The 16,960-nt window shown below is 38.9% G+C and overlaps 1 protein-coding gene across 1 annotated transcript in view; it reads left to right on the top strand.

Moving 5' to 3' along the window:
• fkbp15b (FKBP prolyl isomerase family member 15b) overlaps positions 1-16,960 on the top strand; it is a 36,095-nt gene that overhangs the window by 16,048 nt on the left and 3,087 nt on the right. The window contains exons 15-27 of the mRNA XM_082188681.1: positions 742-784; positions 934-1,043; positions 1,127-1,225; positions 1,304-1,398; positions 3,530-3,632; positions 7,728-7,899; positions 9,645-9,781; positions 10,073-10,228; positions 10,972-11,124; positions 11,996-12,097; positions 13,416-13,496; positions 15,454-15,561; positions 15,650-16,230. Coding sequence (XP_082044807.1) covers positions 742-784; positions 934-1,043; positions 1,127-1,225; positions 1,304-1,398; positions 3,530-3,632; positions 7,728-7,899; positions 9,645-9,781; positions 10,073-10,228; positions 10,972-11,124; positions 11,996-12,097; positions 13,416-13,496; positions 15,454-15,561; positions 15,650-16,230 — 1,940 coding nt within the window. The remainder of the gene's footprint in view (positions 1-741; positions 785-933; positions 1,044-1,126; positions 1,226-1,303; positions 1,399-3,529; positions 3,633-7,727; positions 7,900-9,644; positions 9,782-10,072; positions 10,229-10,971; positions 11,125-11,995; positions 12,098-13,415; positions 13,497-15,453; positions 15,562-15,649; positions 16,231-16,960) is intronic.

The following is a 16,960-nucleotide window of genomic DNA, read 5'->3' as shown; positions in this document are numbered from 1 at the left end:
ATTATATACTATCATAGTAGTTTATTAGTATCATTAAACTTGTTGAAACCTTAAATTTCAGAGATCTGTGTTGCTCGAATGAGCCTCATATGGGAAGTTTTCTTTGGTTTATAAACGCTCCATCCCTGCTCACTTTACACTGGGATTCACTGCAAGACCACGGCAGGACAGTTGAACATGTATAGATTCATTTGTTTGGACTCTGAATTATGGACTTTTATTAGCCAATATTGCCTTTTCCTCTCTGAGGTTAATGTTTTTTGCTCAAAAATTGTAGAAATACGACAAAAATGCAAGCGGCCTTGATTTTACTCTAAATTCTACGATTGCAGAATCGCAAAACCCCAGAGGGACTGATCAGTAACCAAAAATTCCAAATTCAAACCAAAAATGATTCTAGTAATATAATTCCAGTGACTACCAGTAATAATGTGGGACCAAAAATGATTCAGACACTTTGACCTGACCATGTTTTGCTGAAGTGGTTTTTCTTTAATTGCTAATGCTCTTTTTACACCACAGACTGAACAAAATGAAGCATTGCTTGGTGATTGGTTGAGCTAAATTCAAACCAGTCAAATATCAACTGATTCTTATCATATTTTATCACCATTTTCTAAACTATAGCGATTAACTGAGATAATGTGAGAAATGTTGAAGTTGTCTGAATACATTTTGGTTTGACTGTATATTTAGTTATGATACATTCATTAAATCTGTTGACTGTCTTCCTCTCGGCAGCCTGTGAGCCAGATGTACCCCACACAAACAGTGCCTTACCAAGGTAAAAATCACTACAAAATCACTACAAAACCTACAACATCTCACAACTTACTCAACAACATTGCATTTGTTTGTAGTTTATCAGCTTCAGATGTCAATACATTCATGTAGTCAAGGTTGGGATTTTTAAATGACGCCTGTCTCTTTTAGGAACTAGTGATGTCACGTCCTTCTTGATGACGGAGGCTCGACAACACAACACTGAAATACGATTGGCTGTTGGAAAAGTGGCAGACAAAATGGACCACTTGTCCTCAAAGGTTGGTACATAATTAGCAGAAATGTGTAAGTAACTAAATTTGACACTTGAACAACCTTTTGAGGAATCGCTCCACTTTTTCAGATCGATGACCTACAAAAGCAAGGCAGCGTTTCGATGGGCTTATCGAACGTGTCGATGGAAACAGCCATGATCATGCACAACATTCAGAGGATCATACAGGTAACTTGCAGTGATTGGTCAATCAAACCTTATCTCACAGTTCTTTGTACTCAATGAACCTATCTTTCATTTATTCAGGAGAATGAGTGTCTGAAGAAAGAGGTGTTTGAGAAAAGCTCACGCATAGAGGAACAGAACCGCAAGATCAGCGAGCTCATCAATCAGAACCAGAGGTCAGAGGTCTCACACTATATTTGGCATCTTCCCTTTTTGTATTACATTTTTATAATATAATCCATCCTTCATTAAAGCAATGTTCTGGTTCAAAAATAGGGCTGCACAATATGTTCCTAACAAAAACAGTAACATAAGTAAAAATATTTGTTAAATATTGGGTAAAATTTAAATATTGCTGACTGAGTTAGGACTCTACTCTTATTAAAATTGGTCTTCCATAGTATCATACATTTGTAGATCATGATAACCACAGATAAAACCACGCATAGCACAACATTACCACGGTAAAACTATCAATTATATGTTATTTGTTCTCTAAACACATTTAGTATGAATACAAATGCACAAAAACTGCTATAGCTTAATAGCAAATAATACTGTGATTATATTCCATTACTTCTTTAATACATTTAATGCAATTACTATGGTGTAATTTTTGGCCAGGCTTTCATTCATTCAAAGAAATTATGAACGCATGCAAAAACAAGAAAGAACTAATGAAATATGAATGACTGATATGCTGTAATCAATATATGCTTTTTCCTGTGAGCTTTTTGTTTTTCTATGCATTATAGCTGTAGTTTACTTATTTTTGTGGCTAAATTATTGTCAGATAAAAACCTTAATCAAGTTTAGTATTTTGTTCTTCCCACATAATAAAAATGTTAAAGGGATACTCCACTTTTTTTGGAAATAGGCTCATTTTACAACTCCCCCAGAGTTAAACAGTTGAGTCGTACCGTTTTCGAATCCATTCAGCCGATCTCCGGGTCTGGCAGTACCACTTTTAGCATAGCTTAGCATAGATCATTGAATCGGACAGGACCATTAGCATCTCTCTCAAAAAAATGACCAAAGAGTTTCGATATTTTTCCTATTTAAAACTTGACTCTTCTGTAGTTACATCGTGTACTAAGACCGACGGAAAATGAAAAGTTGCGATTTTCTAGGCTGATATGACTAGGAACTATACTCTCATTCCTGCGTAATAATCAAGAAACTTTGCTGCCGTACCATGAGTCCAGCAGGCGTAATGATATGATGCAGCGCCTGAAAACAGTCCCCAGCTCGGTAACTTCCAACGTGACCGGGACTAAGTTTGTCTAACCTATTACAGACAAAGCTTGTCTGCTGAAGGAAGCATGAAGTGCTCTGGAAATGTCCTGGTAGACGGCTGCGTTGAGTGGACAACACAGTGGACCAACACCAGCCGATGACATGGCTCCCCAAACCAACACAGACTGTGGAAACTTCACACTGGCCTTCAAGCATCTTGGATTGTGTGCCTCTCCATTCTTCCTCCAGACTCTGGGACCTTGGTTTCCAAATGAGATGCAAAATTTGCTCTCATCAGAAAAGAGGACTTTGGTCCACTGTGCTTTATTAAATCCAGAGTCAACTCAGCCGTCTACCAGGACATTTCCAGAGCACTTCATGCTTCCTTCATTTTCCAGCAGGATTTGCACCTTCCCACACTGCCAAAACAACCAAAACCTGGTTCAATGACCATGGTATTACTGTGTAATTACTGTGTGATTTCATGTAATATTCTGAATCCTGTTTTCGTGGGTTTTATGAGCTGTAAACCCAAATTATGTACAAATAAACAACTAAATACTTGAAATCGTTTAAGTTGTGGGCCCTGAATCTATAATCTATGGAAGTTTAACGTTTTGAATGGAATAATGGAAATAAATAAACTTTTCCATGATATTCTAATTTTTTGGAAAGGGTCTGTAATGTTGAATATAATGTATAATAATGCAATGGGGGAATATTTGTGGGTGTATTCATGATATTCATATTCTGGTGTCTCTATTGTCCTGTGCATTGGGTTTCCAGCACCAAGTCCAAGCCTATTCATTTACACACAATGTAATATCAAATTTGGCATTTTAATCAACAGTATTTTTTTTGTTACCCTTTTCCCATGTGTCTTGGAGTATCGCAATAATATCGTATCGTGAGTTCAGTATCGTGATATGTATCGATTTAAATATATCCGTGCTTTAATATCATGGTAATGTGACATGAGGGTATCATTACACCCCTACTGTCAATAGAAATGGATAAAATGTCCAAGTAACACAGTGTGCTTTGACTCAAGGGGAGTTTGTGCTTGTGTAGATACGTGGAGCAGAGTAATCTGATGATGGAACAGAGAACCGACTCTCTGAAGAACAGCAGTGAACAGAATCAGACCAGAATACTGCAGGCAGAACAAGACAAGGTAACACTATTAACCCATTACACACACACACACACACAATAACACCAGAACGATGTATTAATTGACTTCAGATTGGACTGTGTTGGTGATAGGCACTTACCTAACGCTAAAAGATGTTTCGTGCCTCTATCAAGTGCTTTCGATCTTCTTTCTGATCTGAATGGTGTGTGGGAAACACTTGAGTTTTGCCACAGACTCGTTCCAGCGTCTAGAACGCAACTGAATGCTTCTTCAAGCGTCTCCATACTTGGAAAAAACGCTGAGAACTACTTTTAGACAGGAAATGACGAAATATTTACGTTACAAATCTACAGCGGGTGTATTCGCACGGGATTAGTGTTACCTGAGGTCATTTTTCCGGACATTTTTACTGAAGGTAAAAGTCGCCGTGATCTTTACTGACATTGTCCGTGATGATTACTGAGATGCACATTCGGACGGGACTAAAATCACAAAGAAGCTCTGGTAATTATTACTTTACCCCTCCTCTCCATGTTACACTAGTCCCGTCTGGATAGGGCTTAAGACATCATTGAAGTGACTGATCGGAAACCTAACCTGAAGTGCTCTCCACACGGCATTCAGATAGCGCTAATGATGTGATACTCGAATATGCTTCATATCTTTCTTTCTTTCTTTCTTTCTTTCTTTCTTTCTTTCTTTCTTTCTTTCTTTCTTTCTTTCTTTCTTTCTTTCTTTCTTTCTTTCTTTCTTTCTTTCTTTCTTTCTTTCTTTCTTTCTTTCTTTCTTTCTTTCTTTCTTTCTTTCTTTCTTTATGTCCCAGAAGGGCAATTGGTTTTACAGCAAGACCAGCATACAAAAAAGACGATTTACAATACATTAAAAATTACTTAATAAACTACACAAGACAACGACAGGCCCAGACAACTACCTACTTCCAACTACTCCCCCCATGCCGAATTTAACAGAGAAATAGAAGTAGGAATAAATTAATGCTTGTACCTGTTACTCCTAACCGAGATCCTGAGGGTAAAAACTGAAACTCAGAATAGAGAGGATGGGAACTAACCATTAAGATGGACTGGGCTTTTCTAACTATCTGGCGATTAAACAGGTTGGTAGTCGATTAAACTGATTAACAAATTAAAATCAACGACACACAAGCATTCAGTAAAATAGTATACACTGTTTTTACGCATACCTTATGCTACACGTGTATCTTAGGCCCCGTCCACACTACTGCGTTTTCGTTTAGAAACGGAGAATTAAAACGAATACGATCTCCGTCCACACCAGCGTTTTAGCGGCGTACTAGAATTGATCTCCGTCCACATTAAAACGACTGAAAACGCGGATCACGTGACCATTCACCAACACTGGGCATGCGCGTGCTGGTGTAAACACAACTTCATTGATAAAATTATCCCACCATGCGCTGGTTCTTCCTGGGTTACCCCAAAACCGACGCTCCATGTACGGTCGATACCGCCGCTGCACACGGGAATTGTCACAGATCGCTTGAATAATAGCTTGCCTCCGGCGCATGTAGGCAGTTATAGCAGTGTAAAATGCAGAATTTACTTGCACAGAAGCTGCTAGCAAAGATATACGCCATGACTGATGACACCCAATCATAGAGCCGAGCGTGAGCCTCTACTACGTCATCGTTTCTAAAGTCCTCCGTTTTGACCCGTCCACAATAAAACGCCCTCCGGAGATTCAAAACGAAAAACGGGTCGGCAGCGTTTCAAAACTTCTCCGTTTTGGGTCTCCGTTTTTGCCGTTTTAGTGTGGACGGGAGGTGCAAACGTAGCAAAAGGTCTCCTTTTTTAAACGAAAACGCAGTAGTGTGGACGGGGCCTTAGGGACACATGTACTGTACACACACACAGACATTTTTCTCACTGCACATTATCTGTATGCTCAGTTTCCACATGTGCCATGTTTTTTTTGCACTAATTAGTTTGTCCACAAGGTGGCAACACTGACCTGTGGTTTCACATAAAAAAAAAAAAACGAATGAGATGGATCAACATCAACAAACTCCTGGAGCAACAACAACAGACGGCCATGTTGTTTAGAGATACTCGCAACACTAGTTTAAACGAAAACAAAGATGTTTTTATCACTTATGACTTCTGGAGAGAAATAGCGCAGACACTTGCGCAATTCCTAGTGCTCATGTGACTGTATTCACACATGCCATCATATGGAGTACACTTAAGCCCCTTTCAATCAGAGATTCAGGAAAATACACGGATAATGTGTTCCGGGATTTGTCCCGGGATCGTTTGATTTTCACTGCCAGTGATTTTCCGGAATCTGTGAGTGCGTTCACACACATCCCGTAAAGACATGTGACGTCAGGATATGTATCTTCACAAATGTAATCTTTACTGCGCTACTTTATCTATATCTGCTTTAGAACGAGCAGAAATCTGTGAGAAATTTAACGACCCAAAAGACAAAAAAACGGATAAAAATAAGCAAATAGGAGCAAATGTCTTGTGGGCAGCGCTGTGTCATATGACATATCTGTGTTTGAGTCTCAGCTCGAGGTTCAGGCTTATTTGTTCATTAATGACATCAGCAGCGACTAGTCGAGTCGACTTTAATCATATAAATGTTGACTTTAAAAAACTGAAATCATTCAACCCCTAGTACAAACTCTTAAATATCTCTACGGTTAACACTATTTCCTTCTAAGCCATGTATCTCTGCTCTGATTGGTTGAGAGCCTTTAGCGGTGACTGCTCTCTTTTCCCAGCATGCACTGCCACTGGAATTGAGTTGGGATCAGGTGAGCAAAAGCGCTGTCCCCGCTTTTCATCCATTTCTTCATAGTCTTCACACACTCTTTCGTTTGACCATCGTTTATGTTAAATGAAGCATTTCCCATTTCTCTTTTCACTCTTTGTTTGAACAGGCACTGCTAACCAATCAGCATTCAGCTCTCAGCAGGGGTGGATAGTTCTACCACCCTTGCTTTCATTTCCTTGTATCGTTTATTTGTCTTTCCATTATAGTCCCTTCATCATTTCATCTGCTGTAACATCAGTTGATCAGTTATTAAAGGGATAGTTCACCAAAAAATTAAAAATAGCCAATGATTTACTCACCCTGAAGTCGTCCTAGATGTATATGACATTCTTCTTTCAGACGAACACAATCAGAGTTATATTAAAAAATGTCCTGGCTCTTCCAAGCTTTATAATGGCAGTTAATTTGTATATTTCAAAGCGTATCCATCCATGATAAAAGTGCATCTATCCATGATAAAAGTGCATCTATCCATCATAAAAGTGCATCTATCCATGATAAAAGCGCATCTATCCATCATAAAAGTGCATCTATCCATCATAAAAGTGCATCTATCCATGATAAAAGTGCTTCTATCATGATAAAAGCTCATCCATCCATGATAAAAGCGTATCTATCCATCATAAAAGTGCATCTATCCATCATAAAAGTGCATCTATCCATGATAAAAGTGCATCTATCCATGATAAAAGTGCATCTATCCATGATAAAAGCTCATCCATCCATGATAAAAGCGTATCTGTCCATCATAAAAGTGCATCTATCCATGATAAAAGTGCATCTATCCATGATAAAAGCGTATCTATCCATCATAAAAGCGTATCTATCCATGATAAAGTGCTCCACACTGCTCCGGGGGGTTAATAAAGGCCTTCTGAAGTGAAGCGATGCGTTCGTGTAAGAAAAATATCCATATTTAACACTTTATTGACTAAAATAACTAGCTTCCGGCAGACTGCAAGTCGACTTACGTATGATGGATAGATGCACTTTTATGATGGCACTTTTATGATGGATAGATGCACTTTTATGATGGATAGATGCACTTTTATCATGGATAGATGCACTTTTATCATGGATAGATGCACTTTTATCATGGATAGATGCACTTTTATCATGGATAGATGCACTCTGATGGACTTCCAAAAAATGTTACCCATTCACTGCCATTATAAAGCTTGGAAGAGACATTTTTTAATATAACTCCGATTGTATTCGTCTGAAAGAAGAATGTCATAAACTTGACATGGCTTCTGGGTGAGTAAATCATGGGCTAATTTAAATTTTTTTTGTTTCATGTCGTCTCTCTGGAAGGCGCGCTTGAGCGAGGAGTTGGCGTCCTCCACGGCACGCGTGTCTGAGCTTCAGCTGGACTTGAGCTCGCAGCAGCAGAAGATCACGGCTCTGCAGACCAAACTCAGCGCCGCCCTGCTGGACGCTCAGCAGAACAACACACACACCGCAGCGCTGGAGGCTCAGATGCTGGGTGAGCCGCTCGTCTCATAACCATGACTGAAACACATGGCTGACAGTTTCCTTTAGTGATGGGAAGTCTGGTTATTTTCCGTGAACTGGTTCTTTCAGACAATTTGTTTTAATCAACCGTATGTTTCAGTTTAGTTTGTGCCAACCCTTGGTTTTAGGCATCATGAAAGTGTCTGGGCTTTTAGCGATGTTCATCGCCTAAACTTGCGCTCCAGTGCAGTAAGAAAAAGTACGAAATCTCAAACGAAACTGGACCAATCAGCTATGAGCAAAGTGTCACATGTCTGACGCAATAGTCACTCCCCCAGTTTCTCTTACTCCAAATTAAAGGTCACTAGATTTTTTAAGAAAAAATCATCGGCTTATTATTTATAACGATGATTATTTATAATAATTATTTTGTATGATTCAGATATTATATATGTAATTATTAACCTTAATCCATTACACATGTACACTTATAGTTGATCAATTATTATTAAGCTCTTAGTTTAAATTAATATAAGTATACCCTCTAAAAATAATTTTCTTGCCTAGTATTTTTGTCTTGTTTACAGTCCAAATATCTAAAACTTCTTAAATCAAGATGCATTTACTAAAGTAGTAAAATGCCATAAAATATTATATCTTGTTTTCTTGGGTGAAAAAAAAATCAAAATGAAGTGAGTTTTTGCTTTAAACAAAGAAAATTATGTCCCAGTGGGGTAAGAAAAATAATCTTAATTCAAACGGAAACAAGATTATTTTGAGCTGCAGTGTGTAAATGAAACATAGATTAATCCTTATTATATTTATAATATATATTATATTATATATACAAAAGTTATTCAGTCAAAAGCAGTAAGTGATTTTCTCTGTCTTTTGTTCTTTGATTAGCTTTAATGACAGACAGCTGCATTAATTGCATTCAATATTTTTAATGCATTAAACTGGAAAAATGAATAGCATTAACACGCTAAAAATATTGAATGAAATTAATGCAGCTGTCTGTCATTTAAAGTTAATCAAAGAACAAAAGACAAAGAGAAAAACACTCACTGCTCTTGACTGAATAACTGTTGTAGGAGATTTATGTAGTGAAGACTGGGAAGTATTTAATAACTTTATTCAATTTCTACATGTTCCCTACCTGTCAAAAAAAAAATTATGATTGATTAGTTTTTATATTTTTAATCGATTGAAGGCACTAATACATATATAAAGATAATTTGTAATATAAATAAGCTTTAGAATCAATATTATATAGATTTTTACTTTGTGAAATTTTCAATTAAGCACATTGTCATTGATATAATAAATGCAAATGTTTTATGAGTTGAGTTTTTTGCAATTCTCATTCTCAAATGTAATTCGTATTATTGTAATACTGTATTTTTCAACTGCATTTCTGTAAAATTGCAGTGATTTAAAAAAAATTTGAAACAAAGGCATTAACACCAATATTATCATTATGTATAAATTGTTTAGTACACTATATAATTGTGTTTTTGTCTGCATTACAATAATAATGTGAATTTGAGATTAAATATTGTCGCTTAATTGTCATGAAAATGTCACACGGTGCCAAGATATTTTCATGTTTAGGCAATTATTATTATTTATTTTTTTTAATTTTTTTTTATGAAATATGACCAGGACATATTCTTTTGTGTTTTGTTTTGGCACAATTTTTTTTTTTTTTTTGGGGCAGCTGGAAACTGTTGCATCACACAAGATTAAGACTTATAGTGTGTGTGTGTGTTTCAGAGCTGAGGGAGACAGCAGACAGAGTGCAGGGTCAATACAAGATGGAGAAGCAGAAACGTAAGGAACTGGAGCTCAAACTCAACAACTCAGAGGAAGAGCTGCAGGACATGAAGACAGAGAAGGACGGTCTGGAACGAGTGAGTTATTGGCTCTTCTGTGTGTGTGTGTGTGTGTGTGTGTGTGTGTGTGTGTGTGTGTGTGTGTGTGTGTGTGTGTGTGTGTGTGTGTGTGTGTGTGTGTGTGTGTGTGTGTGTGTGTGTGTGTGTGTGTGTGTGTGTGTGTGTGTGTGTGTGTGTGTGTGTGTGTGTGTGAGTGTGTGTGTGTGAGTGTGTGTGTGTGTGTGTGTGAGTGTGTGTGTGTGTGTGTGTTACTGAAGGACTGAATCCTCATCTGGATAATCTTGAATACGTTGACCTGTGTGTGTTCAGACTCTGTCAGAGCGGAAGCGGAAGTGGCAGGCCGAGAGACAGCGATGTGATGAAGAGCTGGAAGAGGTGAGGAGGACGAGCCAGCAGGAGATGGACAGTCTCAGGAGCCAGTTACGCAAAGCCAGAACCAGCACTGACCACGCAACAGCAGAACAGGTATGAGTGTGTGTGTGTTTGCATGCATAATGACAAGAAGAGATCTATGCTCCCAATCAGAATCTATAGGGGCTTTCGCACCGGGTAGTTCTAGGATTGAGCCACCAGGGTGTTTCCCAGAGAACTAATGGTTCCCTAAGGAACGTTTTCCTGGTTGCATTCGCACCGTAAGTAGGAACTCTGACGTGACGTTATACACTCTTGTTGTTAGGACTTTTATTTTGACGGCTCTGAGAACGCCATGGATTGGGCTAAGAATCTTTAGCCGATTCTAAAGATTTTATTGGTCATGTGAATCACAGTACTGATTGCCTACACCAAACACTGATCCCTAAACCTACCCGTCATTGTAACCTCAACCAATGAAATTAGCTGCAAACCCAAAACCCAAAAACTGGTTTTATTTAATTTTTTTTTTTTATAGAAAGATGAAAAATACGGGAGGAATACGGGAAAATATTTAAACGGGATGATAGCGTTATAGCAAGGTAAAATACGGGAGAATCCCGGAGAAAACGGGAGGGTTGACAGGTATGTGCTGGTGTTTCACGTGCTTTCGGCCAATCAGCGAACACTAACGTCACGGGATAGTTCCTATAGCGCTGGTTTAGACCGACTCTGAAGTAGGAGTAAATTAAGGGGTAATTGTGTAATTGATAGTTTTTGACACTCAGTATATTGTATCGTAGCTGTAGTTTTGTGACTGTGTGTGTGTGTGTGTGTGTGTGTGTGTGTGTGTGCAGCTGTCTCAGTTGCAGGCGGATCTGGAGCAGGAGTGGCAGGTGAAGTGTGATCAGACTCTGGCAGCGGCTCGAGAACAGCAGAGGAGAGAGATGACTGAACTCACTGAACACAGAGACACACTGCAGCTCAAGCTCACACAACTGCAGGAGAAGGTACACACACACACACACACACACACACACACACACACACACACACACACAGAGGAGAGAGATGACTGAACTCACTGAACACAGAGACACACTGCAGCTCAAGCTCACACAACTGCAGGAGAAGGTACACACACACACACACACACACACACACACACACACACACACACACACAGAGGAGAGAGATGACTGAACTCACTGAACACAGAGACACACTGCAGCTCAAGCTCACACAACTGCAGGAGAAGGTACACACACACACACACACACAGAGGAGAGAGATGACTGAACTCACTGAACACAGAGACACACTGCAGCTCAAGCTCACACAACTGCAGGAGAAGGTACACACACACACACACACACACACACACACACACACACACACACACACACACACACAGAGGAGAGAGATGACTGAACTCACTGAACACAGAGACACACTGCAGCTCAAGCTCACACAACTGCAGGAGAAGGTACACACACACACACACACACAGAGGAGAGAGATGACTGAACTCACTGAACACAGAGACACACTGCAGCTCAAGCTCACACAACTGCAGGAGAAGGTACACACACACACACACACACACACACACACACTCACACAGAGGAGAGAGACGACTGAACTCACTGAACACAGAGACACACTGCAGCTCAAACTCACACAACTGCAGGAGAAGGTACACACTCACACACACACACACACACACACACACACACACACACACAGCTACAGTGACTTCCTCAGCAGTCCACATCGGATTAGAATACTTTAAACTCACAAACATTGCAAAATAATAGTATTTTGTCGAACAGTCAGTCACTTAACGACTGCAGCTAACCCTCCTGTATCTCCTGTGTGTAGTTTAACACACTCAGACAGTCACGTGACTCAGAGGAGCAGCGTTCACTCCAGCAGGACCAGGACCAGGACCAGGGAGAAGAGCTGCAGGCCTGGAGACTCAAGGTGCAACACTGACGAGCTCATGCACTCGTTTATCACCCCTTTTTCTCTGATGTATCTAAATGATTGTGTTGTGATTGGCTAACCTCTTCACAGAGCACTTCTTCGTAGATTGTGGGTTTGCTATCAGGCACAGTATAGTTCTCACTCATTCTTCAGTATCAGCCTGCATTACATTGTGACAGATCCTGGGCCTATCATACACGCGACACAAGTGTTTTTGCTAGTTTCAGCCTGACACAGTTATCATTTTCACATCTTGCGCCACGTTATTTAAAGCAACACTAAGTAATATTTTTTACCTTAAAATAATGTTTCAAAATGGTTTCAGTGGTTCATCAAGTCGTAACAGGGTGAAAGGCACTTATGCCTCCGCTTTGCGGCCCTATATCTGCTATAACCACACTATGCAAGATTGCCAGATCGGGTCACGTTTCTGTAGTTCTAATGAGACATAAGAAAACTACAAATTTGACTTGCTTTGCGTCAAGCGTTACAATAGTCATTATTTAGTTTTTCTTCGTTTCTGATGTGGCAATACATCATACTTTCATGAAATCAAGCATCATACTCTACCTTGTCTTTGGACATCGTTCATTCCACAGCCGGCGCTGGATAAACAGCGAGTGTGTGTGTGACGGTAGGCTGCGGTAGGCTAAATTATTTACGACAGCGGTAATGGACAATTCCGCTTCCAACCTGTAGGGGGACCGCAGAGGAAAAGTTCCATAGTGTTGCTTTAAATAGCAAATGCATTAGTGCCCATGTGCTGCTGGTCTGAAAGTAAGGTGTGTGTTCAGGTTTATTATTGTGTACGTAAATATATGGTGTAATCCAGCTTGTCCCGTAGATGTTCTGCTTTAACCTCTCACACACACACACACACACACACACACACTTTTACCTCGCGCACAAGTAGATCCGTTTCCTCTCTGGAGAGCGTTCAGTTTTTCCGCTTGCAAATTCTTCCATGTAAATAGTGAATCCGCCATGGCTCGAGTGCAACTGGGTTTTAAAGGGAATGGGAGAAGAGACTTTGATTGGTTTATTGCACGTTACGCCCAAAACACACCCATTACTCATTAAGAGAATAGAGACAAAACACACCCATGACTCATTAAGAGAATAGAGACGACCCTTTTAGACCATGCGCCGGGAGCACCGACCATTTGTCCTGTCGTTAAACTAGCAAATAGTGGATTCAGACACGACCTAAGTGAACTTGCGCCGTGTGCTTTAGACCATAAGCTTAGATGGTTAAACTAGGGCCGAGTGTTTGTCATGACTGTACCCTGTAGTGAAGAGTTTGCTTGTGTGTCAGTGCTGTGCGCTGGAGGAGAGAGTGGCGCTGATGAAGACGCACGTCTCAGAGATGGAGAAGAAGACAGACACTGCAGGAGAGGTCAGCTTTATCATCTCTATCATACTGACACTCATTATATATCCTCCTGTGCCTTATTATTATTTACAGTACTGCGTTCATATAAGGCATCAGAACCTCTCAGTTCAGATCAAACGTCATGGTAACACTTTACAATCAGGTTCATTTGTTAACATTAGTTAATTAAGGCATTAGTTAACATTAGTTAATGTTTTAACTAACATGAACTGACCATGAGCAATACATTTGTTACAGTATTTGTTAATCTTTGTTAATAAAAATACAACTGTTAATTTTTTATATTAATTCAGTGCGTTAACGTTATGCATTAATGTTAACAAGATTTTAATAAAGCATTAGTAAATGTTGAAATTAAAAAAGATGAATAAATGCTGTTGTGCCTAATAATGACTAAGTGCAGTTCATTATTAGTTCATGCTAACTAATGTAGTAAACTAATGAACCTTATTATAAAGTGTTACCATTTTGTTTAAATAAATAATTTTAAATATTTTAATATGTTTACTTGGACATTTCTGAACTATTGAACTAACCTCTATTTTTTATTAATTTATATTTATATGTATATATGTATATGTTTTATTTATTTATTTATTTATTTAAAGTACTGTTCAAAAGTTTGGGGTCGGTAAGATTTTTGAAAGAAATCAATACTTTTATTCCGTAAGGATACATTTAATTGATCAAAAGTGAAAGTAAAGACATTCATAATGTTACAAAATATTTATCTTTCAAATAAATGCCGTTCTTTTGAATCCTGAAATTCTGGGGAAAAAAGGTATCACGTTACCACACAAATATGAAGCAGCACAACTGTTTTCAACACTGATAATAATCATAAATGTTTCTTGAGCATCAAATCATCATATTAGAATGATTTCTGAATGATTTCTGAAGGATCATGTGACACTGAAGACTGGAGTAATGATGCTGAAAATTCAGCTTTGATCACAGGAATAAATTACACTTTACTAAATATTCACATAGAAAACAGCTATTCTAAATTGTAATAATATTTCACAATATTACTGTTTTTTTAAGCAAAAACATTAAAAAAAAGTACTTATTCCAGACTTTTGAATGGAGAACATTGACTTCCTCAATATTCAGCTTTGATCACAGGAATAAATTACATTTTAAAATATATTCACATAGAAAATAGCTGTTTGAAATTGTAATAATATTTCTGATCAAATAAATTCAGCCTTGGTGAGCAGAAGATACCATTAAAAATCTTAGATCTCGAAAACATTTTAACGACTGGAGCGACAACTTACATTATAGTAAAATATTGGCAAAATACATCAAATAAATCTGATGAACTCAAGAAAATGATTTTATTTTAGATAAGTAATTGTGTGATTATATTGGGTATTATAATTGTAAATTATAATAATATATGACTGATGTAAAATTAACATATAGTACATTTAATTTAATATTCAACAATATTATTGATCGGCCTGCATTGACACCATTATATGAGAACTGATCTGAGCTGGACGATGACATCACGGTTTTCTCCAGAGTGGCTTTATATATAAATTATATAATATATTATAAAATTAATAAAAAATTGAAATTTAATATATTTATAATTATATATAAAAATGAACTAAATTAATAACTTTTTTACAACAAAAATGAAACATCACTGAACTTACTTAAGCTGGACTGTGAAGATATTTTCTTCTAGAAACTTTGTTGCATTATTTTTCTGTTATCTCTGTAAAGCTGCTCTGAAACACTCTGTGTTGTAAAAAGATATATAAATAAAGGTGACTTGACTTACTGTAATAGATGCACTGAATCTTTTAACTTAAAATAAGATAATCAAATCAAAATATCTGTAATCAAAATAATTTTTTACATTTTTAAAATATTTAAAGCATTTATGTTGGTTTGCATCATAGAGTCATTATAGACTCTTTCTAAGCTCAGCGGTGTTTATTTCCAGGTGAAGCGTGTGATGAACGGAGTGTTTCAGTCTCTGCGAGGGGAGTTTGAACTGAATGAGACGTACGAAGGAAGTGCTGTTCTCCGAGTGCTGGTCAGCACCATCAAGGTCAGGCTCTCGGTGCGCATCTCTGTGGTTTCTGCTCGAAAACTGCGGATAGAAAAATGTCTCAAAGTGTTTTTTCCTCCAATGACAGAGTGTCACACTGCAGCTCCTCACCAAGGCCGAGAGATCGACACCTGAACACAGTGAAGAGGAGGAGAGAGAGAGCGATGCACAGCACATGAACGGGCAGAGAGAGGAAGATAAGGAGACAGACGGAGATCCTGAAGATGGAGTGGAGGAGGAAGAAAAGGAAAGAAAAGACAAGGAAGAGGTTTCAACAACGGAAGAGAAGGAGGAAGACGAAGCGGTGGAAGTCGAAAGTGAACCGGAAGTTGTAGAAGAAAGGAATGAAGAGAAAGTTGTGAAAGTGGAAGTTAATGTCAGCAGCGCAGAGCACAACGTGCAAGATCAGGACGGTGAAACTACACACGAAGAAGAGGCTGAACGTGACGTCACACCCACACAGGAAGTGACCACAGAGCTGCCTGATGACATCACTCCACAGGAAGTGACCACGGAGCTGCCTGATGACATCACTCCACAGGAACAGGAAGTGAGGGTAGTGGATGAGAGCGTTTCAGGACTGACGCTCGGCGGGCCGCCCAAGAACCCGCCGCCGCCCCCTGGTGTTGTTCATGAGCACTGCAGCGTCACCCCTGCACACGTCACCGGGTAAGAAGATCTATAGCAAGAGATTTGTTGCCTTGGTTGTTTCACCACAAAAGAGAGTTCACACAAAAGTTTACTCACCTTTATGCCATTCTAGACACTAGTGTTATTTTAGGGTCCTTTTACACCTACCTTTTTTGGTCCAGATTTTTGGACTTTTCAGTTTGATCCAAATCAAAATTACAGGTGTGAAACCTCCCCCGTACCACGGTCCGGACCAAACAGACCAAATTTGGTCAGACAAAAAGAGGTAGTCTCGGTCCGGATCAAACTGATCAAAGGTTTGGTTCGTTTCTAGTGTGAACGCATTTTCTGTATGGTTCAGACTTTCAGACCGTTTACAGGAAGTTCCGGTGGTTCCCGCCTAGCCTAAACAACTGAAGAAGAATATCTATGTGCAGATCTCTCAGTCCTGCCCACAGCGTTTCTTCCAGCTGCACACACACACACACACACACACACGTATTTGTCCTGCGTCCTGCCGGCGACAATCAAATGTTCGCACAACGAGGACGTTCATTGGGCAAATTTGAACTAGCCTCGAGTATAGTCGGTGCTGCAGGGAGTAATGCCGTAATAATAACTGTATAGTGGCAACGATATGCGTCTGTTCATTCATTCTTGTCAAAGTTACCCGGCGAATTGACAACACACTGACGTCAGACACACATCTGTTCACAAACCAATCAATGTCAAGATGCAGCCCATATAGATGATGACAACAGGACACATG

Source organism: Leuciscus leuciscus (genome assembly GCF_965113295.1).
Source record: "Leuciscus leuciscus genome assembly, chromosome: 13".
Taxonomy (NCBI): Eukaryota; Metazoa; Chordata; class Actinopteri; order Cypriniformes; family Leuciscidae; genus Leuciscus; species Leuciscus leuciscus.
Note: the sequence above shows the minus strand (reverse complement) of the source record. Positions and strands in the feature narration are given on the sequence as shown.